This window comes from Vipera ursinii, assembly GCF_947247035.1.
Source record: "Vipera ursinii genome assembly, chromosome: 14".
NCBI classification, from domain to species: domain Eukaryota; kingdom Metazoa; phylum Chordata; class Lepidosauria; order Squamata; family Viperidae; genus Vipera; species Vipera ursinii.
The window spans coordinates 10974355-11001929 of record NC_139527.1 but is presented as its reverse complement, the minus strand read 5'-3'; the positions used below and the strand labels follow the sequence as shown (position 1 = coordinate 11001929).

The 27575-nt window shown below is 53.5% G+C and overlaps 1 protein-coding gene across 2 annotated transcripts; it reads right to left on the bottom strand.

Annotated features, from left to right (window-relative positions):
• Positions 1-410: 410 nt before the first annotated feature.
• Positions 411-24663, bottom strand: CABP1 (calcium binding protein 1; the record flags this gene model as incomplete). 2 transcript variants are annotated; one of them, XM_083373318.1, is made up of 7 exons in its annotated part: positions 24516-24663; positions 16200-16376; positions 13806-13836; positions 11977-12120; positions 8801-8910; positions 7950-8097; positions 411-436 (listed from the first exon to the last, which is right to left on the bottom strand). In XM_083373318.1, exons 1-7 carry the CDS (start codon positions 24558-24560, stop codon positions 411-413), a joined length of 681 nt encoding a protein of 226 aa, XP_083229444.1. In that variant the 5' UTR covers positions 24561-24663. The 2 variants fall into 2 exon arrangements, with proteins under 2 accessions (XP_083229444.1, XP_083229445.1); XM_083373319.1 differs by lacking the exon at positions 16200-16376.
• Between the last annotated feature and the right edge of the window lie 2912 nt (positions 24664-27575).

The following is a 27575-nucleotide window of genomic DNA, read 5'->3' as shown; positions in this document are numbered from 1 at the left end:
AGTGCAGACGACAGTCTATGTCAGGCACTGGTCCCGGGTGCCCCAAGCATCCAGGCTCCCCCTCTTTCTCATTGCTTTGTAGGGTTGGCTGGAAGAACAAAAGCAGGCAAGGCGTTGGAAAAAGAGACCTCTATGACGTCCAGCCCTCCGTGGCTGCTTCGGGCATGGGCACCGCTGTGCCCCCCCCTCGAGGTTGCCTCCCCCTGGCAGTGCTTCGGATGCAGGAGACCCCGAGTCGTTCACAGTGTGGAGAGGGAAGGAGCATCAGGCCAGGTGGAATATGAGGCAGGTCACCGCAGCACACCGTTGGTGGGGCAGCCGGCATTGCATAGGAGCTCAGGGCATGGCGTGCCGCACGGGCCCTTTTCTACCCTCTGGGGCTGGGTCACTGCTCAGCTCGAGAGGCGTCTTCAGCGAGACATCATCCTGACGAACTCTGTAGAAAAGGGATGTAGGCAGTGAGACAGTGATGCACAGGGCCTTCTCCCACTGACCCAGGCTCCTTCTAGACCCGGGTTTTTCATAGCTGTCAACGTTAAGATGTGTGGAGTCCAACTCCAAGAGTTTCCCAGCCAGCTTTGAAGTTTTAACATGGCCAACTTTGAAAAACACTGATTTAAATCTCATTGCCGTTTCAGATTTACACAGTTTTCCAGAAACAGAGTGTTTCTGTAAAGGAATTTAGAGGAAGGCATGACAAAGACATCCAAGGAAGACCTGGAATAGCAGTTATGTGCTCAGAGATAGAAGGAAGCAGAGAAAAGGAACTCAAAATAGTTGACATTGACTTGGCTTAGTGTAAGAAGGGACAGACAGAAACCTGGGCAGGCCTTCAAGATGGATGTCAGACAGGCCAGGTCAAGAAACTGACCGGGGGGCGGGGAGAGGGGAAATCCTAGGAATTCATGCATTTATTGCATTGATTTGATTCTAGCTACCCAGCATAACTGCAAAATAATTTTAAAAAGAGATTATACCAATAAATGGATGCTTCTGTACTATTGTGGGATATGGGATTAAATTGTTCTGAACCAGCCCTCTTCTCGCACCCCTAATCAAAGGAAGAGTCTGGAAAGCGTCCAAGATCAAAAGGCTTCTGCCAAGTTTTAATTACACTGTTACAAAAATACAAGAGCTTGACTTCTCAAACGAAAAAGTTGCTTCAGCAACTAGCCCCTCCCCAAACACTTCTTTTATAGAGAGCTCAGGGCGTGGTCTCCCTGTGCCTCCTCCCGAGGAGTCCCATAGCCTTCCTTTGTTTGTCCCTGCTCGTCTGCCTCCTGCGTCGGGCGTCCTTGAACAGGGCCAGCTGTGGGTCATCATCCTCCGCACTCTCGGGCTCACACAGCTGAGAAGAGGTTCCCGGCTGAGGACTCTGCAAAGTCTCCAAATCATCATCAGCCGGTTCGTTTCCCTCCTCCCCCACATCTGAGTCCTCCGATACATCGGACCCGGCTGTCGGACCCACAGGCTGGCCCTGAGTCACAACACTATCCCGCACCGCAGGGCCCTTCCCCCGGGTCTGCCGATCCGGATGCGGTCGGGATGGGAACTGTTCGTGAAAAGCAGTCACCAACGCAGGGGCATGAACGGCGGTCGCGTCTTCCCATGTGAAGTCCTCCGGCCCGTACCCTTTCCACTCGATCAGGTACTGGAAGCGACCTTTCAGCCAGCGGGAATCCCTGATGCTGGCGACCTCGTACTCGGGGGTGCTGTCGCCATCACGAGGTCCTGATGGGGTAGGTTCCGCTTGGCGAAGTGGACAAGCCGGTTGTTCGGGGACCAACAAGGACCGATGGAAGACGGGGTGCACGCGCAGGGAACGTGGCAGAGTTAAACGATAGGCGACCGGGTTGATGACGGCCTCGACTGGGAACGGTCCAAGGTAACGGTGGTCCAGCTTCCTCGCCGGCCGAGTGGATGGTAGGTTCCTGGTGGACAGCCAGACCCGATCCCCCACCGATAATGGAGGCGTATCCCTTCTCGACCGATCGGCGAACCTCTTGTAGTCGGCCTTGGCCTTCTCCAGCTGCCGTCGCACCAACCGATGGATCGCCTGTAACTCCGCCATGAATTCGTTCGCTGCCGGCTCCGGTGAGTCCACGGGAGAAAGGGGGAAAAACCGAGGGTGATAACCCACATTGGCCAAGAACGGTGTCATCTGCGTGGAGGTGTGCTGCGAGTTGTTAAAGGCAAACTCGGCTATGGCCAAATAGTCCACCCAATTGTCCTGCTGCAGGTTAACGTAGCAGCGCAGATACTGCTCCAAAATGCCGATGACCTTCTCGGTACCCCCGTCGGTCTGAGGATGATGCGCGGACGAGAGGCAAACCTTAATGTCCAACGCCCGCATCAACTCCTGCCAGAAGCGGGCTGTAAACTGGGCCCCCCTATCGGAGACGACTCTATCGGGAAGGCCGTGCAGCCGGAACACCTGTTGGATGAACATGCGACTAGTGGCGCGAGCTGACGGTAAGCCGCGACAGGGGATGAAGTGCGCCATCTTGGTCAACATGTCCACCACCACAAACACTGTCGTGAAGCCGGAGGATGGGGGTAGATCCGTCAGAAAGTCCATGGACACAGCCCCCCAGGGTCTCTTGGGCGTTGGCAAAGGCTGCAGTAAACCAGGCGGGGCCCCTGTCGCTGACTTGGCCTGCCTGCATGGGACGCAGGAGGTGACATAAGACTGGACATCGTGTCGGACTCGGGGCCACCAGAATGTACGGGAGACCAGGTTCAGAGTCTTGAACAGGCCAAAATGCCCCGCAGCCGGGTTATCATGACATTGGCTGAGGACGAGTCCCCTGAGTGGCCCTCCTGGAACATAGAGCCGGTCACGATAATACAGGAGTCCATCCGTGACCGACCAAGGCGAATCTGGCCCCACCTCTTCCTTCCGCTGAGCCACCCACGCCTCCTGCTGCTGCGCCTCCCGGATCCAAGCCCGTATATCCACCGGCTCCCGCACCGCAGCAAAAGACTCGACGGGGATCACGGTCCTGGGCGGAAGCTTGTCTTCCACTCGGGTGTACTCGGGCTTCCTGGACAGAGCATCCGCTCTCTGGTTGTGCCCGCTTGGTATGTACCGCACCCGGAAGTCAAACCTCGCAAAGAAGAGGGACCACCGGATCTGGCGTTGGTTCAAATTCCGAGCGGTCTGCAGGCTTTCCAGATTCTTGTGGTCCGTCCGGACCTCGATTTGATGCCGCGCCCCCTCCAGATGATGCCTCCAAGCCTCGAACGCCGCCTTGATGGCCAGCAGCTCCTTCTCCCAGATGGTATAGTTGCGCTCCGAGGGATTCAATTTCCGTGAGTGATACGCGCAAGGGAAAAGGGTACCGTTGGGCGTCGCTGCCTGAAGTAACACGGCCCCAATGGCAATGTCGGAGGCGTCCGCCTCCACGACAAACGGCCGTTGCGGGTCAGGATGCTTCAAGATGGGCTCCTTCATGAAGGCGTCCTTCAGAGCTTGGAACGCCTGTTGTTCGGGGGCGTTCCACTGGAACCGAGTCTTCTTCTGCAGGAGCCGGGTGAGGGGGGCTGTCAAGGCAGCAAAGCCAGGGATGAATGTCCGATAGTAGTTGGCAAATCCAAGAAGTCGCTGAATATCCTTCACGCGACGCGGGGGTTGCCAACTCTGCAACGACTCAACTTTACTCGGTTCCATGGCGATGCCCTCAGGAGAAATGCGGTGACCCAAGAAATCAATGGTCACCTGGTAGAACTGGCACTTCTCCAACTTGGCAAACAGCCGATGATTCCGGAGGCGCTGCAGGACCTGACGGAGATGCTGATGATGCGCTTCACGCGACGGGGAGTAAATCAGGATGTCGTCCAGGTAAATCACAACAAACTGGTCCAACAGATCCCGAAAGACGTCATTCATAAAATGCTGAAACACAGCGGGGGCGTTGGTCAGGCCAAACGGCATCACCGTGTACTCGAAATGTCCATAGCGAGTACCAAACGCCGTCTTCCACTCATCACCCGGCCGAACCCTGACGAGGTTGTAAGCTCCACGCAGGTCCAGTTTCGTGAAGATCTTAGCCTCCCGGAGTCGGTCCAAGAGCTCGGGGATGAGGGGCAGCGGGTAGCGGTTACGCACCGTGATAGCGTTGAGTTTCCGGTAGTCACAGCAAAGCCGTAACTCGCCCGACTTCTTTTTGACGAAGAGCACGGGCGCAGACACTGGCGAGGACGAGGGCCGGATGAAACCACGAGCCAAGTTCTTCGTCAGGAAGTCCCGCAATGCAGCCAACTCGGGCTCCGACATGGAGTACAAACGCCCCACTGGGAGAGGCGCATCAGGGACTAGGTCAATGGAGCAGTCGTAGGGCCTGTGCGGGGGTAATTGGTCCGCCTCTGACTCGCTGAACACGTCAGCAAAGTCGGACAGTTCGGGAGGCAAGGAAACCCCTGAGGAACCCTCCACCTGGCCGGCACAGATATGGCGGGTGTGGTCCACGCACTGCAAACTTGGGAAGGTGACCAAGTTCTGAGACCAATAGATCTGTGGATCATGCGCCCGGAGCCACGCCAGTCCCAAGACCACGGGGAAGTGCAGATCCGAAGTGACGTAGAACTGAATGGCCTCCACATGGGTACTGATGGCCATACACACGGGTTGCGTGGCGGCCGTGATAGGCCCGGACAGGAGCACTCGACCATCGATGGTCTCCACAAGCATGGGCGGATCCACTGGACACTGGGGAACAGCCCATTTGGCCACAAAGGCCGAATCCATAAAGTTAGTGGTAGCCCCAGAGTCAATTAAGGCATGGACTGGAATCCCCTCTGACTTGCCAGGGAGGATCAGACGTGCCTCCAAAATCAAATGCCGTGGAGGTTCACAGGCACCGTCGGAACGGCGTCGCTCGGTGTGGATGTTGTGGGTCGCCCGATCTTTCACACCGTCTAGATCGGGCTCGGGCCGTTTCCCGATAACAAAGCAGGGGACTTTCTCGGGGCAGGCTTGGTCACTGACGCCCGCTGACGCTTCTTCGGGCAAGAAGCAGCCAAATGTCCAGGGTCCCCACAGTAAAAACACAACCCCTCCGATCGTCGTCTGTCCATTTCCGTCACCGATAGACGGGACCTGGCGGCACCCAGCTCCATTGGCTCCTCCCTCTGGACTGGGGGCTCACGCACAACAGGGGCGGCAGGGGTCTGTGGGGTGGCACGGCGACTCTTACGCTGCTGCAGCCGGGCATCGATCCGCAGACAAAGATGGATCAGCCCATTCAGGTCTGAGGGAATGTCCACGCGGGCCAGCTCATCCAACATCTCCTCTGACAAGCCATCCTGAAAGGCATCCACGAGCGCAGCCTCATTCCAGGCGGAATCCTGGCTAAGCAGCCGGAAATCGCTGATATAGGCCTGTAGAGGGCGCTGACCCTGCCTCAAAGCTTTCAGGCGTCGGGTGGCCGTCTGTGCCTTAATCGGGTCCTCGTACATGAGGCGCATATGGTCACAAAACCCCCCAAAGTTATCCAACAAAGGGCTAGGCTGTGCCAACAGAGGCGTGCCCCAACGAGCTGCATCTCCCGACAGAAGGCTCAACACGAATCCCACCTTATCTCGGTCAGTGGGGAAATCAGCTGCTCTCACGCTGATATAAAGCTGGCATTGTCCCAGGAAGGCAGGAAACAGTTCTGGATTACCAGCGAATTTATCCGGCATAGCTATCTGACATTTCCTCCTGGGTGGGGGGGCAGCATGTACCTGAGCCTGCAGTTGTGCCACCTGAGTGGCCAGCAAGGTGAGTTGCTGGTTGAGCTGGACATTCTCGGCAAGAAGCTGCTCCATCGTAGTATTAAGGGGTGGGTGGCTGAAGCAAACTGTTCTGAACCAGCCCTCTTCTCGCACCCCTAATCAAAGGAAGAGTCTGGAAAGCGTCCAAGATCAAAAGGCTTCTGCCAAGTTTTAATTACACTGTTACAAAAATACAAGAGCTTGACTTCTCAAACGAAAAAGTTGCTTCAGCAACTAGCCCCTCCCCAAACACTTCTTTTATAGAGAGCTCAGGGCGTGGTCTCCCTGTGCCTCCTCCCGAGGAGTCCCATAGCCTTCCTTTGTTTGTCCCTGCTCGTCTGCCTCCTGCGTCGGGCGTCCTTGAACAGGGCCAGCTGTGGGTCATCATCCTCCGCACTCTCGGGCTCACACAGCTGAGAAGAGGTTCCCGGCTGAGGACTCTGCAAAGTCTCCAAATCATCATCAGCCGGTTCGTTTCCCTCCTCCCCCACATCTGAGTCCTCCGATACATCGGACCCGGCTGTCGGACCCACAGGCTGGCCCTGAGTCACAACATAAATAACATAATCTTGGAAGCCTGTTCAGCTATCTGGTTGTTTTTTCTTGTACTAACTTGAGCTTCTCCTGCTTCCTTGTGTCCATCCTAAACAGCCTTCCCCTTCCCTCCTCTGCCCTCCCCTTCCTTTCCCTCCCTCCCCCTTCCTTCCTTCCTTCCTTCCTTCCTTCCTTCCTTCCTTCCTTCCTTCCTTCCTTCCTTCTCCCTTTAATAGCTCTTTCATAACTTCCCCATGTTCAGTTCAGAATTTCTTCAATTTCTCAGCCCCAATTTCCTAACACTGAGAACAATTAACCAGTGGAAGGGCTTGCTTCCAGAAGGTGGGGCTGCTCCAATACTGGAGGCTTTTAAGAAGACATTGGACAGCCACCTGCCTGAAATGGTCTAGGGCAGGGGTAGGCAACCTTGGCTCTTTTATGACTCATGGACTTCAACTCCCAGAATTCCTGAGCCAACCGTGCTTGGTCTAGGGTCTCTTGCTTGAGCAGTGGGGGTAGACTAAAAGTCTCAACTCTGACATTCTGTATTCTGTATAATTGGAGATGGTGCTGGGGGATGGGAAATCTGCCTTTTTTTGCTTTCTAAATAAAAAGTCCATCTTAAATTTAAGAATTATATTATGTTCATGTTTAAGGATTCTAGGAGTTATTTCAGGGTGGGCTGGAAATGCTGCAAGTCATTGCATTAGCAGGTCAGAAGGCATCTTGAGAGCATTTCCACAGGGGTTTTTAGCAGCCCTTCTGATTCCCCCCCCACATTGGCCAGGAAAGTCTATTTTATTTTTGCTCTGCTGCCCCAAACCAGAAATGGTAGAACATCCAGGTTTGTGTCTGGAGACCCATTTGAGTTGGGGGTGAGAAGAATCTGCCCCCCCCCAGCACCTGGCCCTGAGTCTCCCAAACTCTTGGCTGCAATAGGTGCAAAAACCTCTTACAGCCAGGGCAGTTTCCTTTTTGTAACCTACTAAAGTCGGAGGTGAGGGGTGGGAGCTGACCCTTTCTGCTCTCCTTCAGAGGTGTGTGTGTGTGTGTGTGTGTGTGTGTGTGTGTGTGCAGATCATCCCTGCCATTTTCACAACAGCTGGCTGAGGTTAGTCATGAGAGGAATTGTGAGGTCCGTAGACTCATGCTGAGCCTTTATTAAGTGCCTCTTAAGAGTCTCTAAAGGGACGCGGTGGCTCAGTGGGTTAGGACGCTGAGCTTGTCGATCAGAAGGTCGGCAGTGTGGTGGGTCAAATCCCGAGTGCCGCGTAGCAGAGCGAGCGCCTGTTACTCGTCCCAGCTTCTGCCAACCTAGCAGTTCGAAAGCACGTAAAAAATGCAAGTAGAAAAATAGGGACCACTCCGGTGGGAAGGTAACAGCGTTCCGTGCACCTTTGGCGTCTAGTCATGCCGGCCACACGACCACGGAGACGTCCTCGGACAAGCGATGGCTCTTCGGCTTTGAAGCGGAGATAAGCACCCTAGAGTCAGAAACGACTAGCACGCATGGGCGGGGGAACCTTTACCTTTAAGAGTCTCTACATGCTGCAGTAAACAAGATACAGGGAAGAGACCCTTCCCCAAGCAGCCACGTCTCCCAGCCAGCTCCGTGGCTGCTTCCCTCCCTGTGGCCAATGACAGGCCATCCCTCTGCTCACCTTCAAAGTCCACTCGCCCATCTCCGTTCAGATCAACATCCCGAATGATGTCCTCAATGTCTCGGTGTCCCACCTGCTGCCCGAGGAGCTTCTTCATAGCTTCTCGCAGTTCATTGGTGCTGATTTCTCCATCCCCGTTGGTGTCAAACTGCACAAAGCACACCAGGAGGAACCACAGAGTTGGTGGCTTTCCAAAGGCTTTCCGTGGACCTCTCAAAGCTGCACCTTGACCCAACCTAGCCCATTGCGTGGCAACACTTTGGTTTTACATCTCAACGCGTTGAGAGTTTCCCTTGAAAGCCGTTGGCAAATAGCAGCGTTGAATGCAATTAAATGCGAGTGTGAATTGCACTTGCAATTCACAAGAAGAGTCAAGATGAAGCCATTCCCGGTGGAAAGATTAGGAAGGAATTCTCCTTATTTTCAGAGCCACAACTTTGGCAGGTTGCTAAGGAGGACTGTGTAGCTCTTCAGGTGTGGCCTCCAGAAAGTGTTTTGGCGTGTGCGGGAAAGTGAACCTGACACCTGTCTCCAGCAATTTCTATCAGCCCCCTGTTCTCAAGAGCTGCAGACAGGTGTGACTTGCATATTCCACGTGCCACAAAGCACTTTTGGAGATTCAGTCTGAAGCACACCTACTCCAACTAGGGAGGAAGCAGCGATGGAAAGGAGAACAGCAGCAGCAACATCATGTCCAACCATCAACTAAGGGGGGAATAAACCACCAAGAGAATCGGGAAAGAGACTTTTGAGCCCCCCAAGGAGAAGGCAGAACCACACAAGCCTCCCTCTGGGAGGAAGGCAAAAAACAACAACGGGTGGAACGGGTGACAGCGCAACTGGTTTCTCACCTCCCTGAAGGCATCCCGCAGCTCCTTCACCCCAATCATGTCGGCCGTCTCTGCCAGCAGCTTGGGCCCCATCAGTTCCACAAAGTCGTCAAAGTCTACATGGCCGCCCACTGAGGACACAAGGAGGGAGAATGTGCAGATGGCGGTTATAGCCAGCACCCCCATCCGAGCCCAGACTCCGATCACACCGTCTGGACGCCAGGGAATGAGCCCAGGGGGCCCCCACACCTGGTTGAGAAGGCAGCATGCGCTGGGGGGCTCCATGCAGCTGGGCCTGTGCCTAAAAGGGCACAGAAACAATTGACATCTCAAAAGGAGAAGACCCCCATGCCAGCCAGGGATGCCACCCACCACCTTCCCCTCCTCCACTGTTTTGCAACTGCTGGAGGAGGCAATGGAGTCTGCAGGTATAGAAGAAAAATAAGTATTTTCAAATGCAAACTTCCTACTGTAATAAAGTGTGTAAAGGCTTATTATGAGTTCACATCAGGATGTCACAGCACAAATGTGCACCTAAAATAAACTCATGAGCTGTAGACCTGAAATTGCAAGGATCTGCTACTTCTCATGATTATATTTTCAGTCTGAATTTCCTAATTTAAATAGACTTGTCATCCTTTTTTCTGTCTGACACTGCACACTTTTATGCAACCAACATTCTCGACACACCAGTTCAGTGGGATAAATCGAGGCTGATGTATGTTTACCGCTTGGCATGGAATAAAAGCAAGCAGCTCTGGATTCAGGCTGACTCCTGACTCAAAATATTCCCAGGATGGGGATATACAACACATTTACGGCTGTTACAGACACGAGGGAGCCTGGCGTGGCCTCCCTTAACAAAGTGTGGAAAACATTTTTCTCCAGTGAGACTGGAAATAACCTCATAAATACTTGACAAACAGGCAGAACAATGTTTCTCAGCCTTGGCCACTTTAAGATGTGTGAACTTTAACTCCCAGAATTTCCCAGTCTCCCATGAATTCTGGAAGCTGAAGTCCAAAGTTGAGAAACACTTGAGTTAAAGTCTGTCTACAGCACTGGTTGCCTTTTTTTTAAATAGCTGATCGTGAAGGTGCTCAAGAAAAGATTGGACAACTCTTTGTCCAAGATGGTATGAAGAGTGCTGCCCTGAGCAGGGGTTGGACTAGAAGACCTCCAAGTTCCCTTCCACTCCTTTACTCCTATGCTTGGTATAAAATCATCTGCTAACAGGGCAGAGCGCAGGGCTTGGTGACCGAGAGGGCGTAAGTGGCAAAGGCGATTGACTGCGGCAGGAGTAGATGGGCTCAGCGTTGATATTCAGGTTTATACATGCATACATGTGCACGCACGCACACATACACACACAGAGACATGCAGGCAAGCACAGCCACTGCTGCAGCTCTTGGCACAGGATTCTTTTTTCCCCCTTATATTTCAAGATGGCAGCCTGACTGGACACACACACAAGGGTGTCATTTTCTTCTTTTTCATTACTTCCAAAGAGTTGCTTATTTCCCAAAACAAAATGATGCTTCGTCTTGAATGAGGCATCCGGTGGTTCAAGGCAACAGCAGGTCCCCTGATTAAGTCAGCCTCCAACTCTCTAGCTGCCTGGCTGCTGCTAATTCACCGCAAAATAATTGCTGCGGCCCTTCCCGGAGGAAAGGGCAAGACCAGAACCGAACGGTCTTGCCAGGCCAGCTGGAACTGATTTAAACCAACAGATGCTGGTTTCTGTTCCGCCAGCAAGGCCGGTCTCCAGCAGCGGGAACCCTGGAGGGAAGGGATGCAGCAAAGCGAGAAGGCGATTATGCATGCGGGAGTCACATCTCCATCTGGCCTTGCGGTGGGAACTGTGCTTGCGGGACAATCCTTCTGCTTGCCTTGCTTTGAGCGAGCGGGAGGATGCGCAAGCCACTGAACAGAGCCCTTCCCCGCCTTCATCCCCTTAGACTGCAAGGGGCTCCTCAGTCTGGCCCCCCTCAGGGTGTGGGCCAAGGAGAAGCCCCCCCGGGTGAGGGGAGCCAGCCCCTCTCCAGGTCAGCTCTTCAAGGTCTTAAACCCATTTTTCTGCTTTCTCTACTCTAAAGCAGTGTTTCTCAGCGCTGAAGATGTGTGGACTTCAGTTCCCAGAATTCCCCATTCAGCATGCTTTAAGACCTGGGGACTTCAACTCCCAGAATGCTGAGTGGGGAATTCCAGGCGTTGAAGTCCACACCTTCCAGTTTGAGAAACAGGGGTCCGTGGTTTCAATAAAAAGATCAAGAGGAGTCTGGTAACATTTTTTCCTAACTTAGGAAAAACAGACAACAGATTTTATCAAAAGGAATAAGCTTGCTGTTGCTCTTTCTGTTGCACTACACTCTCCTTAAAATGTAGGATAAAGTAATAATAACAACAGATACTACACCATTACAGCATCCCAGGTTCTTGAGAACTATAGTGTGTGAAGGCCAACGCCAGCTGAAGAACCAGCAGCTGTGACCTTATATTTTTATGTATATAATAATAATAATATGGTCCCAGAAATTGAACACAGAACTTGTGGCAGATCTACCAGTGCGGTAAAATGCAAACGATCCCTTCCCATGACTTCAAAATGATGCTTTGAGTGATGCCATCTAAAATTCACAGTCTGTGATTATAACTAAACAGGAACTAGGTACTTTGGGGCTTCTGTGTACTGCAGGAATTGAACTGTTTTAATGTGCCTCACGCAAACCCGTTCAGCTCTTTAAGCCTGCATGCGAGTTTTGGAACGATATTCTGTTAACTCGGTTTTAGGTTGAGTGTACAGTGTGAACCAAGCCAGAGTCTCTTCCTATCCTTGCAGGAACAGCTGAGCTGGCCGAGGAAAGATCTGTGAAGGTGCACAACGAGGGACCCTTTGAGGCAGCCATAGAGTGGGATGGAGGACGGCAGACCCTCGGAAAGGAAACGTGGCCTCTTGTGGAGTAGCAGGCCGACCCTCCTCCATGTGATGGCTGAGCATTCAGGTGTGCAGATCTCACCTGTGGCCATGCAGGGATCATGCCTGGTGCAAGGCTGGGGCTCTACTTGGGCAAGGAAACAGGCAACGGGGGAGCAGGAGGACTGGGCCAGAGAAAGAACAGCATCAGGAGAGGCAGTGGCCAGGGGAGGTCCAGCACACACACACACCGGCAGCAGGCGGGTGGGTGGCTGCCACTCACAGTTCATGTTGATCTGCTGCGACAGCTCGATCAGCTCCATCTCGGTGGGCATATAACCCATGGTCCGCATGCAGTTGCCCAGGTCTCGGCAGTTGATGTAGCCGTCTCGGTCTCGGTCAAACTCTTTGAAGGCTTCTCGCAGCTCTGTGGGGGCAAATCCAGGTGAGGGAGGGGGGACAGGTCTTTTGCCCTCGCCTTTTGCCCTCGCCTCCTGCAAAGCCTGGCCCTGGGTCTCTCCTCTAGGGTCTCTCCTCTAGGGCCTGGGAGGGGCCCTTTGCCTCCCATTGCTGGATGAAGCTCAGAGTGCCTGGGAAGCCAGCACGGCAACCTGCGTGTTCCTGCGGACCCCCTTCCAGCCATCTCTGAGATCTCACATCAGCTTGCAGTGAAGCCAAGACCCTCCCCCGGATCTTCCAAGGGGGAGCAATTCCCCAAAAGGACGAATTTGGTGCTCGGCAGCAGCCCAGGAACGTCATGCAGAGCAAGTGCAAAACCTTCCAATGGACTCTGCAAGGTGAACGGGGGTCCTGAAAAGAAGCGGGTAGGAAGGTGGGGAATTGGTGCTTTCTCCCCCAAGCAGTCCCAGGACTCTCAGCCTCAGAGCAAGATGCCCACCACGTATCGTCCTCCCCAGCAGGGTAAAAAAGCTCGCGATTTGGCTGTAGGCGCCTTTTGGGGAGCAGAGGAGGAGGGGCTGAGTGACAAACTCCCCCTATTCCTCAGATGTCTTTTCAGCCATTCCCAGCGGCCCCCAAAGGGCTACAGGCATGAATGTCTGTACAGATTCTCCATCATCCAGGTCATGGTGGTCCCAAAGATGCTTTTCCAAAAGGCAACAGGCCTTCCTGGTTTTTTGTTTTTTGCTTCTCATCCATTTCTTCATTTCTAACTGGCCGGTGGAGGATGGAAGGATTTATATTCTTTGCAGTCGTCTGGTTCTTAGCACAATGAGGGTCTGTCATTTTTCAAAGAAAAAAACCAAGGAAGTCCAGTTGCCTTTTGGGAAAAGCACCTCCGGGGTAAAGCCACGTATGATTCCACTCCAAGCATCTCAGAGGATCGTGGTTTAAACCAGGGGTCCCCCAACCCCCGGGCCGTGGGCCACTACCAGGCTGCAGCCAGTTTGGAACCGGGCCGTGCACGCGGCAGGCAGACACATGTGCAAAGGTCCACTTGTGAGAGCGGTGGGCACTCATGTTTGTGTGCGCGCCTGCCACTCGTACAGAACCATTCTCTCCCCCCCGCCCCCACCAGATCAGCAAGCCGGAAAGGTTGAGGGGGAGCGCTGGTTTAAACTAAGAACCTCTCCCCCAGTCCACGATCCCCATTCTGGCACCCCGGGCAGACGCTTCCCTGCTGCCGATTCAAATTCCCGCGTCCAAATCAATCTGCCACCCAGAGCTATTTCTCCAGTTTTCACACTTCTCAGAATGTACGTAAGAATGCAAGTTTTCACACAAAGTATAATCTAATCTGTGTACATTCGTGGGTGGGAAACACAGAATAACCGCTTGCAAAGATAGACTGGTAGACAGATGAAAAGAGAGAGACAGAGAAGATGCATAAATGCGTATGAATGTTCGTGTTCGTTTGTTTTTTAAGTTGCCAGTTGCTGGAGAAGCGGGAAAGAACTAAAGACTGGAAAAATGAGAACTGGAGACTCCAACACGAATGGCTCCCCTTTCGCAGTCCTCTGAATCCAGGGGTCTCCACACTTGGCCACTTTAAGACTGGTGGCCGGGGGATTCTGGGAGTTGATCCACACGTCTTAAAGTGGCCAGATGTGGAGATCTCCGCTCTAAACAGTAGAAAAGAGGAAAACATCTCACCGTCAAGTTCTTCTGGACGCAGCTCTCTGTCCTGCAGGGGAAAAGTTAAAAGTTAAAGTTCCTGGCTCTTCCTCAGAGCATACACCGAGTGCACTGACATGAGAAGCGAAGAGAAGGCACGAGGGCCACGGGGAAGTCATCAGGCCCAGCAGACAATCCGGCCAAGAGCGCTTTCAGCAAAATCCTTCTGTGGCTCGGCCGTGTAATTCAGCTGGACCTGAAGAGAAAGCATCCCTGCCAAGGACAGAGGATGGCGGTGGTGGGAGAGGGGGTGGGGAGGGAGGGAGGGAGGGCCCCTTTCTTTGGGGGGGGGTTGGACTGGAGGACCGCTGTTATTCTCTTCCATTACTCTTCTTTCTATGATCATGGGTAACCATCCCAAGCCCAAAGAAAATTTGGAATGCTCTAGGCGTTCCTTTTAGAGACCAAGTGCCCAAACTGCAACCCAAAACCCACTTATTTATCGCTGGGTGCCAGGTGGGCGTGGCCCACTGGGTGGGCGTGGCTGTGGTGGTCATGGCAGATTGGGTGGGTGTGGCCAAGGTGGGTGTGGTCACCTCAATGTTGCTCATGGGGAGGGACACCTGTGGGGGTGGGCAGGGTTGAGGGAGCTCCAGGTCTCTGGCAGGAGACTCATCCTGCAGGGCGGGGCGAGGCAGGGCAGGGGTATCATTGTGATGGGGCAAGGCAAGGGCTGTGGCAACTGCTGCCTGACACCATCGGCCCCCGCACACACAGGCCAGCAAGTGCATGGGTGCTGACGGTGTCCGTCAGTAGCCACAGCCTGCCGGCCCCTCGACAGGCGCACTCTGGGGCTCCGCAGCCCATTGCCAGCAGTTCAAGGAAGCACCCTCTGAGATGGATGGTCGGCCGACAGCTGAGGAGGCGATGCAGTGGATCGTGCCCGGGAAAAGGAGAGCATGCGAGGCCAGGAGGGATGGGATGGGTGTGGGAGGGAAACCAGCCGTGCCGGGATGCATTCAGCCACGTGGGACCTCGGCGAATTAGCAGGCGGCTGGTTGCAGAGGGACAGTTGCCACCTCCAGGGCATGGCGCGGGTGCCCACAGAGAGAGCTCTGAGTGCCGCCTCTGGCACCCGTGCCATAGGTTCGCCACCACTGCTCTAGGATCTCAGGGAGGGGCTTGGACTAGAAGACCTTCAGGGCCCCTCCCAGCCCTGTTCTTGTATGTTCTGTCTTTCTTCCGCCCTGTTTCAGCTGCAGCCTCCCTCCTCCTGCTGTTTAGGGCAGCAAGAATGGCCCACCCTTAGCCCGGAGGTACCTGTGTCTGGTGCCCAACATTAAGGGATACTGGAGGGGGAATGAAGGAGGAGGGGGTCAACCAAGCTGTGAAGCATCCAAGATGGGCCTTGCGGTTCAGAGGTGGAGGATGGGGATGGAAGGAAGCTTGTCTGGAGCAGAAGAAAACTCTGTGGCTGCCATGAATGAAAGCAAGCCCAGGTGGAAATGCGCTGCTTAAGGGGCAGGGGGAATATCTTGTTCCATAGGATGCTGCTGGCTGCCAGGCAGTCGGTCCTTCCCAGCCACCCCCCCTCCCCCATCCCAATCTCCTTGTCTGGCAAAGCCATGGCACTGCCCCCAAATGAAGGGCTGCTACTCCACCTACCATGCTTCTGCACAGAGCCTGGGGTGGACTAGACGGACAATCCCTTTCAGATGCCCCCTCCCAGTCCTCCCACCTTCTTTCCAGATGTCCTCACTTTCTTTTGCCAGGCTGGGGGTGGGGGTGGGGGTGAGCGGGAGGCTGCGAAGGAGAGAAGGCAGCTCCTTGCTTATGGGCAATCCCTGTGGGAGATCAGTTACTGGTTTGGGGAAAGGCTGGTTTGGGGCAAGGATCCCTCAAGGATGCTGAGAGCAATAAGGCAACAACAGGAATAATCACCCAGAGAGCTGAAGCTGAACAGAGCAAGATGTCCTGGCAGAGCAGTTGAGAGGAGCACAAGGGGGATGTGTGTTTAAATATCTTTTAGGGCGCCCTGAGGAGAGCTCTGGGGAAGGATGATCCTGATGCAACTGTGGGCTTGCAATGTTCCCTCTTGGCGGGGGGGGGGGAGGCACACATAGGAGACGGCTCAAGTGTCAGCTGTTTCTCTCCTCTGCCATTCCATCAGCCCCCCGTGGCCCCTCCTCCCACATGAGGTCAGCGGAGCATCGCTTTTCATCCCCCCCCCCGCTGCAGTTCAGGTCTCCGTGTTGTATTCCTGCAACTAAGTGGGTGTTCAGGGCATGGGAATCTCCCGAGCACGGCAAGGGCCAGGCAGGGGAGGAGGAGAGGTCTCTGGGGTCTTGGAGCAGCCCCTTCCAGCCCTGGGCAGAGGTGATTCTGTGCCCTCTGGGGGCACCCTGTGCCAAGAGGATGCTGTACCTTACATACCGGCTGCCTGTTCTCCGCGAATCCCTTCCTCAGGAAGATGCAGGCTGGCCCCAACAGGTTGTGCATCACTGCGCAGTTCTGGGCCAGCACCATGAGGGAGCCCTGGCACTCGCCGGCCGACAGCCCCTCCTCACTCAGCTGGACCGCCTTATAGCAGGCCTTCTCCTCCTGGTGGATCTTCTTGGCCAGTCCAACAGCAAGCAAACAACACAACAGAGGAAGTTACCTCTCTGCGCCTCTCTGCGGCTCGTGTGGGCACCCTGAGAATCACCCCTGCCTCTGGGGGACCCCCCCACACCCACCCCACAATCTCATTCTCAGCTAAAGTTGGTTTCAGAGGACCGGCTGTGAGATTCTAGGAGACAAGCTCTGCCTTCAGCGACGACTTTCAGGCACAGAACGTTCTACCTCCTAGAAATTTCATAACTATCATGTTTTCCCGAAAATAAGACCTACACTGGTTTTTGGGGGTGGGCCTAATATAAGCCTTACCCCCAAAATAAGCCCTAGTTAGGACCCCACCCACTCCATCCCACCTCGCTGCCACAATGGGGCAGGAGAGCACGGCCCCAGGAGGTGTCACAAAAAATATAAGACATCCCTCGAAAATCAGACCTAATGCCACTTTTGGAGGCAAAAATAATATAAGACCGGGTCTTATTTTCAGGGAAACACGATAGCTGTCATTCCACAATCTTTCCCGTCCCCCTGCAGTTTGGCCTCACTGTGAGCAGACAAAACACAAGTTCACTTCGAAGAGGAGGTGCAAGTTTATGTGACCGTGTAAACCGCTTAGATGACTCTGTAAACCACTTAGCCAGTGCTGTAAAGCACTATGAAGCGGTATATAAGTCTAAGTGCTATTCGTATTGCAAGTCAAGCAGCCCCCTCCACTGCCTGGACTTTACTTTTGTGATGGCATCAAAAGCCCACACAGTCCTTCCAACAGACAACAGACGCAGCGTGGAAGAAGGGCTGCTAGATCCACTTTGGTCCCAAGCAAGAAGGCAACTGGCAACTGCTTGCTATCCGCAAGGACAGGACTCCACAAACCAGCTTGTCTCAACCCCAATAACGACTGAGGTGGGATATAAATAAGAGTGTTCACATCTCCAGATGTCTGGGGCCCAGCAGCCTCCCAGCAAGCCAGATGTGGAGGGGTAATGGATTGCGTGGATGACCTTGGGGGACGAGGGGAAGAGATGCTGCCTAAGAAACAATCAGAGAAGAGAGGGAGAAGCCCCCAGCTGCTCAATGGCCAGAGGGAGGAAACCTAGGAAGGACCTGCCTTAATTGATCAAGGATTTAAAAGGGGTGGCAGGAAGGTTGTACCTGTAAGATTCTTTTAATTCAATCTTACAATAAAGTAGATTTATCTCATCTCCTGTCTGGTTCACGTGGCATGGCTGACATGAGGGGGATCCCCTTCCCAAGAGTGTAAACTGCTATTTTTAAGACCAAGACAGTAGCAAAAATAATAAAGGAGGGATAAAAAAAATCTAAAAATGTGAATAAAAGATCCTTCAGAGAAGGTGAAGCTGCGGTCCCTCTAGCAGATGCTCACCTTTAGGGCAAGGCTTGCTGTCAGTGTTCAGGGATGGTTCCAGGTAACAGTCCTCCTTCTCTGCCTCAGACAGCATTGGCTAAAATCTCCCGTGAGGTTTTTGAGGAAGGAGGCAGCCATAGTTGCTTGCCTCTTTATTAGGGCTTCCTTTAGAGCAGTGTTTTTCAACCATAGCTGCTTTAAGATGTGTGGACTTCAACTCCCAGAATTCCCCCAGCAGCATGGCTGGCTGGGGCATTCTGTGAGTTGAAGTCCACACATCTTAAAGCGGTCACAGTTGAGAAACACTGCTCTAAAGCAGAGGTCTCCAATCTTTCTTGGTTGGTGGCCCGGAGGGAAAGAGATGGGGAAGCATGCACACGCGTGTGTGCACACACAAATGGGGCTGCAAGCATGTGCGACGCAAATGGGCTGGTGCTAGCAGCCGCGTGACACTCAACAGCGGTGCCCCATTTTTGGCTCGTGGCGTCCCGTTTTCACCGTGCGGTGCCGTTTTTGCCACACGGTGCTTTGTTTTTGCCGCGCAGCATGTGCGATGCCCCATTTGCATAGCAGCGGGGCTAGCGTGAGTGGGTGTGAACGTGTGCAGTGGCCAGCCTGGCCTGCGGCCCACAGGTTGGCAACCCTTGCTCTTGAGCAGGGGTAGGCAACCTTGGCTCTTTTATCACTCGTGGACTTCAACTCCCAGAATTCCTGAGCCTGCCATGCTGAGGGGAAAGGGAGAAGTTTCCAAGCCGAGCCAGGCTGGCTCAGGAATTCTGGGAGTTGAAGTCCACGAGTCATAAAAGAGCCAAGGTTGCCTACCTCTGCTCAAGAGCCTGCCCCCTCTCTGCAAACAGGGGGAGACTGCCCATTTGATTCTCATCAGAAAAGCCTTCAAGGGCCCCAGGCTGTCCTCCCTGCTGGGGGAAAGACAGGGTGTCATGATAGAGGTCAGTCCTTGCCTTGTTTTTGCAGACTGAACCCCTGTGGGGACAGACTTCTGCACCAAGCCAAAATCTGTACACTGTTTTTGGGTCTGCTCCCTCCCCACTTCCACAAAAGCCCTCCCTGAATCTGCTCTCCGACCCACCTACTGAGTTCTTTCATTAGGGCTGCACTCCGTGTATGCACAGAAAGCCTTGCATAGATTGACCAACCATTCAGAAACCCTCAAATTTCTGCTGTGGAGGTTTTATTTCAAGGCGAGCGGCTTGTGCAAAGGAGAAACGGGAGTCCTGTCCCTCTGAGAATTCCTGTGGTTTCCTTTGCAACAAGGGAGCCTTGCATTCTGTGTATAGAGCTGACCACAGGTGCCGATGTGAGTCGGTCTTATGCATGACACAGAGGGAAACAGAAGTAAACTCAGCAGCAGCACCAGCCAGCTTTGACCTGCTCCACGGGAGTCAGCTGCAGCCTGGGCTTTAACCCACTGGATGCCCCACAGCTCCTATCTGACTTCCTCTCTGGGGGCGAGACCCATTCCCACTGCCCCCCCTGGGGTCCAGCTGGAATCCTGTCTGAGAGCTTCCAGGCCCAACGGAGACTCAGTGGCTCACCTTATATAGCCATGCGCCTCCCCCCACCCCAGTTCTGGCGGAAACGCTCCTTCCTGACATTCCCATGCAGCTATAAAAAGCAGCGGTGCACAAAAGGACCTCTGCATTTGATGCAATAAACATTCACAATCCGATTGCTGATTTCATGAGAAGCCGAGAGCGTTTTGTTCCTCAAAGTTCCTCCGGCCCCATTTGAGAGCTGCTGCGAAGACACTGCCACCCCATCACGCCGCTCGGCGGAATGCTTTCTGGCAGGGCTGAGAATATGGATGCAAGGAGCGCCTGCACCACCATGAGGAATGGCCACAGAGGTTTATGGCAGGACTCACACCCTGCCTGCTGTGGCTGCCTTCTTAGCAGTTTGGCATGCAGCCTGAATGGACCCGCTTTGGTCAGATGCTGCTGGCACTGGGGGAGGGGCCAGGAGCAGCATCACAACCAAGACGCCCCCATGAAATAAGGTGGGCATCCTTTGGAGGAGGAGGAAAGCCTGGACCGAGAAGGTCTCAATACTAGGGAGGGGCTACTTGGGTCAGAGGGCAGATAGAAGCTACGTGGTCACGGGAAGGGGCAGCCAGGAGCATGGCTGGCCGAGGGATTCAAGGAGGTGAAGCCCACAAGTCTTAAAGCTGCCATGTTTGGAGAACCCTGCTCTAAGCTGGGGACTTCAACTCGAGAGAAGCTTTTTCTAAGGACCCACAGCAGCATCGTCTTGTCCACACTTCTGCCAATGGGAAAGCAGGGAGGGTGGGACATAGCCCCGAAATCACCATCCACTCCCATTTGAGGTCACCTACTGTTTTCTCAGCCTCCCCACCACCAACCACCAAAAAATAATCTGTCACTGGGTTGTAGACGTGGCGCTGAGGACAATACATTCACCAGTTCTGGTGGTCACAATACAAAAAGATTGCAGAGAAACCAGAAATCGAGCAACAAAGATGGTGAGGGGCTTGGGAAATGAACCTTACGGAGGATGGGTAAAGGAATACAGTATAACAGAGTTGGAAGGGACCCTGGAGGTCATCCAGTTCGACCCCCTGCTCAAGCAGGAAACTATGCCATTCCAGACAAACGGTTGTCCAATCTCTTCTTAAAAACCTCCAGTGTTGGAGCACCCACAGTTGGGTGAGTTTAGCCTCTAGAAAAGTAGTCCAAGGGGTGACAGGTTAGCTATCTTTCAAGACATGAAGGGACATCACAGAGAAGAGAGGGTGGATTTATTCTGGAGAGGGTGAAGGCATAGGACAAGAGCCAATGGATGGAGGAAGATCCATACTTGGAATAAAGGGGAACTTTCTAGCTGGGAGAGCTCTGGAGCAGTGGAAGAGCCAGTCTCCTAGAGTTATGGAGGCTTCATCACTGGAGGCTTTCAAATACAGGCTGGACAGCCATTTCTCTGGAGTAGTTTAAGGCTTTCTGCCCAAGGCAGGGGTGAAACTGCAAGACTGCCAGGGTCCCCTTCAAACCCTCAATGTTCTACGGTCCTATCATTTGGTCCGTTGAATTCACTCTGAACTCACAGGTGGGTCATCTGGATCTTGTTATAGCTCTCATAACATTAGAGAGCCAGTATGGTGTAGTGGTTGAGGCAGCAGTCTGGAGACTGGGAGATGGTGAGTTCTAGTCCCACTCTGGGCATGAAGTCAGTTGGGTGACCTTGGGCCGGTTGCTCTCTCTCAGCCCTAGAAAGCAGGCAATGAAAACCACTTCTGAAAATTTGCTAAGAAACGTGTAGGAACTACTATACTGTAATCACCAGGAGCCAAAACTGACTACACACACAAACAAACACACACACAAACACACACATCAATCAGTGTGCCTTTTTCCCTTTTTTTCCCATTCAATGCTCTGCTGGTCTCCTCCGTAAAGCCAAAGCACCAGGAGCTTCTCTGGCCAAGCAAGATTTCCAAAACTGCAGTAGGACAGATGCTGCCCAGGGGTTGGGCATTTTGAAGACCTGGCTGCCATCAAACAGGGCTTACCTCTCGTGAACAGGGCCCCCATGAGACCTAGCTCCCTGATCAGTGTGCCAAAATGAGGCACATGGCTGTATGTTTGCACAGACGTCCTGGGTGGGGGGGCGTCCTCTTGGGGGGGATGCGGAGGAAGAGACAATTAGAGTTTATGTGAGGTTTAGAGTCCTAAATTATATTTATCCTCTTTTGGAACATAATCTCTCAAGCTAATTCTTTCTGAAACTTTATCTTGAGTGGCTCAGAAGGCGGGCAGAGAAATCGAAAGCCCTGCAATTGAGCTGCAGCCCCAGCCAATAAACCTAGTTAAGGTGCTGCATCAGCAGAGATGAAGGTTACAATGTACCAGAATAAGTACAGGACAGATACTTCAGCCTCCTTCAAAGGGTGCCTGTCTGGGTACTGGAGCCAACCCTTCCCATCAACTCTCTTGATCTGAGATTCACCTGGAGTGAAGAATGAGGACTCTGTGGCTGGAGGTCCTTCTGGTTGATACTCTGGCCCATCTGCCCAGCTGGGGATGGGCCAGAGCATCGCCCAAAACGATCTCCAGCCACCCCACGCTGCCTCCATCCCCCACCATAGAGACCTCATTGTTGGGATCATAGAGACCTCATCTAAGTCCTTCTCCTGAAGGCACATTGGGCCACTGGTAGGAACATTATCTCCTCCACCCTTCTAGGAAGCACTGCTGGGAGGTGTCCCTTCCCACACTGTGTTGACATCCACCCTCGGAGACACTTTCTCTTATGATGGCGCCCTTGGTTGGTCACGATGGAGAACCCAACTCAATATCAAAATCATCTTAGCATTTCTGTCTCACACACAGATACAAACACCCACAGCTGCATGGGCACAGATACTTAGAGCAATATTCTGCCTGAGGGCCTGTATACACAATAACCAGTGGTTTCAGATTCTCAGCTTCTGCTAGTTCAGAAAGTAGAACCTCAAAAACATACTGGAAAGGGGCAGAAGTGAGGCTCTGATCAGCCTGTCCACAGTGGGAAACGCCCCATAAGTGAATGTGTTGGGGTGCCCAGGAGCATTGGTCAATACACACACACACACACACACACACACACACACACACACACACACACTCATTAGCACCACATACGTTTGTGTCCGTACTTGCATTAACCTGTTCCTTTCCTCTAGAACTCTTGCTTGTAAAGTCATACCTTGCCAGCCTTCCCCAGTTCAAGCCCCAGTTCCTCGCCAGGCCCAAGGAGGCCCCTTTCTCTGCCCACCTTTGAGAGCCCCCAGGTAAGGCAAGAACAAGGGATCATTTCCCCTTGCAGGGGACAGCCCAATTCCGGGTTCCACGGAAAGATATCAGAACAAGAAATTTCTAGGAAAGCTCTGATGACTCATCATCATTAACCAATTATCTTTAGCTTTGGACTGGACTGTTTTCTTTTTCTTGATGCTCGTCGCATAGATTGATGTTCACCAATGTAGGGCAAGAAAAAGCAACTTGGAAAGCTGTTTGCCTGCACAACAGCCTAGATTTAAAAAAAAAAATAGAAAAGTGCCCAAGCGAAAAATTTAATCCACAGGGACTAGGGACCCCCAAGCCTGTAGCCAAAAAGTTGAGATGTTGGTTTACGAAAGAGCAACGGAAGCTGAGTGGGCAGAAGTTCAGTCACGTTGTTCTGACTGCCATCTTGGCTTTTTAATCACTCTGGGGCAGGGGTAGGCAACCTTGGCCCTTTTATGACTTGTGGACTTCAACTCCCAGAATTCCTGAGCCAGCCGTGCTGAGGGGAAAGGGAGAGGTTTCCAAGCTGAGCCATGCTGGCTCAGGAATTCTGGGAGTTGAAGTCCACCAGTCGTGAAGAGTCATAGTTTTCCCATGCTGGCTCAGGAATTCTGGGAGTTGAAGTCCACCAGTCGTGAAGAGTCATAGTTTTCCCATGCTGGCTCAGGAATTCTGGGAGTTGAAGTCCACCGGTCATAAAAGAGCCAGGGTTGCCTACCCCTGCTCTGGGGAGTTGAACCAAGGCCCTTCAACTGCTGAAACACAGACTGAACAGGCCCTCTTGTTTCAGAAATTACCTCCATTCAAAGCTTTGACCCTTTTCAGAAAAAAGGGCCTTTGGTGAAAACCAGCAGACATTGTAGCGTTCCTCTACATTGCTGAGTTTCTTGGTTAAACAAACTCCTCTGTAGCTAAAATGATTTCTTGCAAAGGAGGCGCCAGGAAAACTGAAGCAATTATCAAGCTTCATAAAGCAGCTGAAGGTACAAGTTCCCACGTGCCACCTTGGCTGGGAATTCTGGAACTGCCATCCTAAAGGATCACTGAATGCCGAGCTAGCAAAAACTTCAGGAAAGCCACAAGCCCCTTTTATAAATCTGCAAGGTAAGACTGGTTGGTTCACGCAAACAGTTTGGAAACAGTTTGGAGCATGAATCTACCAAGAAAGTTCCATGGAACACTGAGCAAAAATATTGATCTCCTGTGGAAAATTCTCCCTCAGCCGACTTTTGAAGACGTTTATACACACACACACACACACACACACATTCACACAAACTGTCTCACCTGGAACTCGCCAGAAACGGGGGGGGGGCGTCAGGGACGAAGGAAAGGGGAGTTCCTTCAGGTCCTTCCTTCTTTTTCCCTCTTTACATCACTTTTCACACACATAAACTACTACACACATAAACTACTAGCAGCGGATTGTGAGAAAACAAACGCACATCTCGGGGGGGGGGGGACGACTAAATAGCCATGCGATTGTGTGCCCGAAGGCTGGCACGGCGGCCTTAGTATAATTCCCAACTGCGCCTGGCACTAGAGGAGCTACACACCCCTGCAAAAGTCCTGCTTACGGCCCTGGCAGGTGGCTTCAGCCGTCGGTGTTGCAGAAACCGTGGCCGGCCTGTTTAGAAGGGAGAGGGCGACCCCCGACGCCCTCCTTAGCAGCCGCCTGCCCACTCGCGGCGGCCCCGCGAGACCCGCAATTCCAGCTGAGCTAATCGGAACCGGCATCCGCTACCCACCGACACCCTCCTCCTCCCCCCTCCCACCAGTTGCAAACGCTCACACAGAGCGCGACCACCTGCCCCGGGATACGAGTCTGCGTGGCCGGAGCCTTCCCGCCTGCGACCCCCCCCACCCCCCGGCGCAAGAGGCTCCTCTGGCCGCTGCCCGAGATCCACGTGCGCCCCCCCCGCGCGGCGGCTGGGCTCTGGGGAAGGGTCCCCGCCGCACCGGGAGACCTACCTTCCGCGAGAGGCTTCTCAGCGGAGACTTCACGCAGTTGCCCATCCCGCAGGCTGCCTTCCCGGCTCAGGAAGGAGAGCCCATCGGAGCAGAGGGCGCCCCCCGGTTACCCCCGAGCCCTCTGGCTGCCGCGGGCGGGGCCTCTCCCCCCTCCTCCCCTCCCTCCGTCCCTTCTGCCTGTCTCCCAACTTTGAGCCCACTTTCTCCGCCGAGAGGGAAAGGCGAGCGAGGGGGGGTGGTGAGAGAGAACGAGATGAATTATCTAATCTACCTCGGCTTAAAGCCCGATCCCTCCCTCCTTCCCTCACCCCCCCCCCCCGCCTGACAGGCAGGGAACCGCTCCGGCGCTGAAAGGGAGCGGAGATTAAGGGCAGAGCCCCCCCCCCATTTCCCTGCTCAGGATCGGGCTTCTCTCTGCCTCCCCGTTCGCCGCCGAGCTGGAGGAGGGGGGTTTCCCGGCTTGAAGGAAAGCCCACCCACCCCACCCCCATGGAGAGCCGCCGTGCCGGGAGGCAGGTGGGCTCCTGCGGGCAGCCAGCCGGGTCCCGGGTCTCGTCGCCGCCGAGCATTCCGACGTTCAGGTCTGCAGCGACGTTTGAGGGGGACGCAACCGCTAAAGAGCGGGCAGATCAGACGACCCTTAACGAAACGAAGAGGAGGGCTCATTCCGGCAAGTTACCGGGGGAAGGAGTCGGAAAGCAAGGAAAAGACGCCGTCGGAGCCCCGGTGGGGTCCCGCTTCCTTCACCGCCCGTTGGGCTCTTAACCTGGAACATATTAAACTGCCTCGTGGTTGTAATCTAGACTTCCCGAGAGAGAGCTCCGCCTCGGAGGCTCCCAGCTGCCCTCCCCCAGCACCGCCGAGATGGCCCCCCAGAGGCCCCCCAGGAGAGGCTGAAGGGAGAGAACAGAATAACAGAGTTGGAAGGGACCTTGGAGGTCTTCTAGTCCAACCCCTGCTCAGGCAGGAGACCCTAGGCTAGGCAACCTTGGCTCTTATGTGCCTGGTGGACTTCAACTCCCAGAATTCCTGAGCCAGCATGCTCATAAAAGAGCCAAGGTTGCCTACCCCTGCCCTAGGCCAGGGGTCGGCAACCTCGGCTCTTTTATGACTCGTGGACTTCAACTCCCAGAATTCCTGAGCCAGCATGCTCATAAAAGAGCCAAGGTTGCCTACCCCTGCCCTAGGCCAGGGGTCGGCAACCTCGGCTCTTTTATGACTCGTGGACTTCAACTCCCAGAATTCCTGAGCCAGCATAGCCTGTTCTCCAGGCTGCCTGTTCTCCGCGAATCCCTTCCTCAGGAAGATGCAGGCTGGCCCCAACAGGTTGTGCATCACTGCGCAGTTCTGGGCCAGCACCATGAGGGAGCCCTGGCACTCGCCGGCCGACAGCCCCTCCTCACTCAGCTGGACAGCCTTATAGCAGGCCTTCTCCTCCTGGTGGATCTTCTTGGCCAGTCCAACAGCAAGCAAACAACACAACAGAGGAAGTTACCTCTCTGCGCCTCTCTGTGGCTCGTGTGGGCACCCTGAGAATCACCCCTGCCTCTGGGGGACCCCCCACACCCACCCCACAATCTCATTCTCAGCTAAAGTTGGTTTCAGAGGACCGGCTGTGAGATTCTAGGAGACAAGCTCTGCCTTCAGCGACGACTTTCAGGCACAGAACGTTCTACCTCCTAGAAATTTCATAACTATCATGTTTTCCCGAAAATAAGACCTACACTGGTTTTTGGGGGTGGGCCTAATATAAGCCTTACCCCCAAAATAAGCCCTAGTTAGGACCCCACCCACTCCATCCCACCTCGCTGCCACAATGGGGCAGGAGAGCACGGCCCCAGGAGGTGTCACAAAAAATATAAGACATCCCTCGAAAATCAGACCCAATGCCACTTTTGGAGGCAAAAATAATATAAGACCGGGTCTTATTTTCAGGGAAACACGATAGCTGTCATTCCACAATCTTTCCCGTCCCCCTGCAGTTTGGCCTCACTGTGAGCAGACAAAACACAAGTTCACTTCGAAGAGGAGGTGCAAGTTTATGTGACCGTGTAAACCGCTTAGATGACTCTGTAAACCACTTAGCCAGTGCTGTAAAGCACTATGAAGCGGTATATAAGTCTAAGTGCTATTCGTATTGCAAGTCAAGCAGCCCCCTCCACTGCCTGGACTTTACTTTTGTGATGGCATCAAAAGCCCACACAGTCCTTCCAACAGACAACAGACGCAGCGTGGAAGAAGGGCTGCTAGATCCACTTTGGTCCCAAGCAAGAAGGCAACTGGCAACTGCTTGCTATCCGCAAGGACAGGACCCCACAAACCAGCTTGTCTCAACCCCAATAACGACTGAGGTGGGATATAAATAAGAGTGTTCACATCTCCAGATGTCTGGGGCCCAGCAGCCTCCCAGCAAGCCAGATGTGGAGGGGTAATGGATTGCGTGGATGACCTTGGGGGACGAGGGGAAGAGATGCTGCCTAAGAAACAATCAGAGAAGAGAGGGAGAAGCCCCCAGCTGCTCAATGGCCAGAGGGAGGAAACCTAGGAAGGACCTGCCTTAATTGATCAAGGATTTAAAAGGGGTGGCAGGAAGGTTGTACCTGTAAGATTCTTTTAATTCAATCTTACAATAAAGTAGATTTATCTCATCTCCTGTCTGGTTCACGTGGCATGGCTGACATGAGGGGGATCCCCTTCCCAAGAGTGTAAACTGCTATTTTTAAGACCAAGACAGTAGCAAAAATAATAAAGGAGGGATAAAAAAATCTAAAAATGTGAATAAAAGATCCTTCAGAGAAGGTGAAGCTGCGGTCCCTCTAGCAGACGCTCAGCTTTAGGGCAAGGCTTGCTGTCGGTGTTCAGGGATGGTTCCAGGTAACAGTCCTCCTTCTCTGCCTCAGACAGCATTGGCTAAATTCTCCCGTGAGGTTTTTGAGGAAGGAGGCAGCCATAGTTGCTTGCCTCTTTATTAGGGCTTCCTTTAGAGCAGTGTTTTTCAACCATAGCTGCTTTAAGATGTGTGGACTTCAACTCCCAGAATTCCCCCAGCAGCATGGCTGG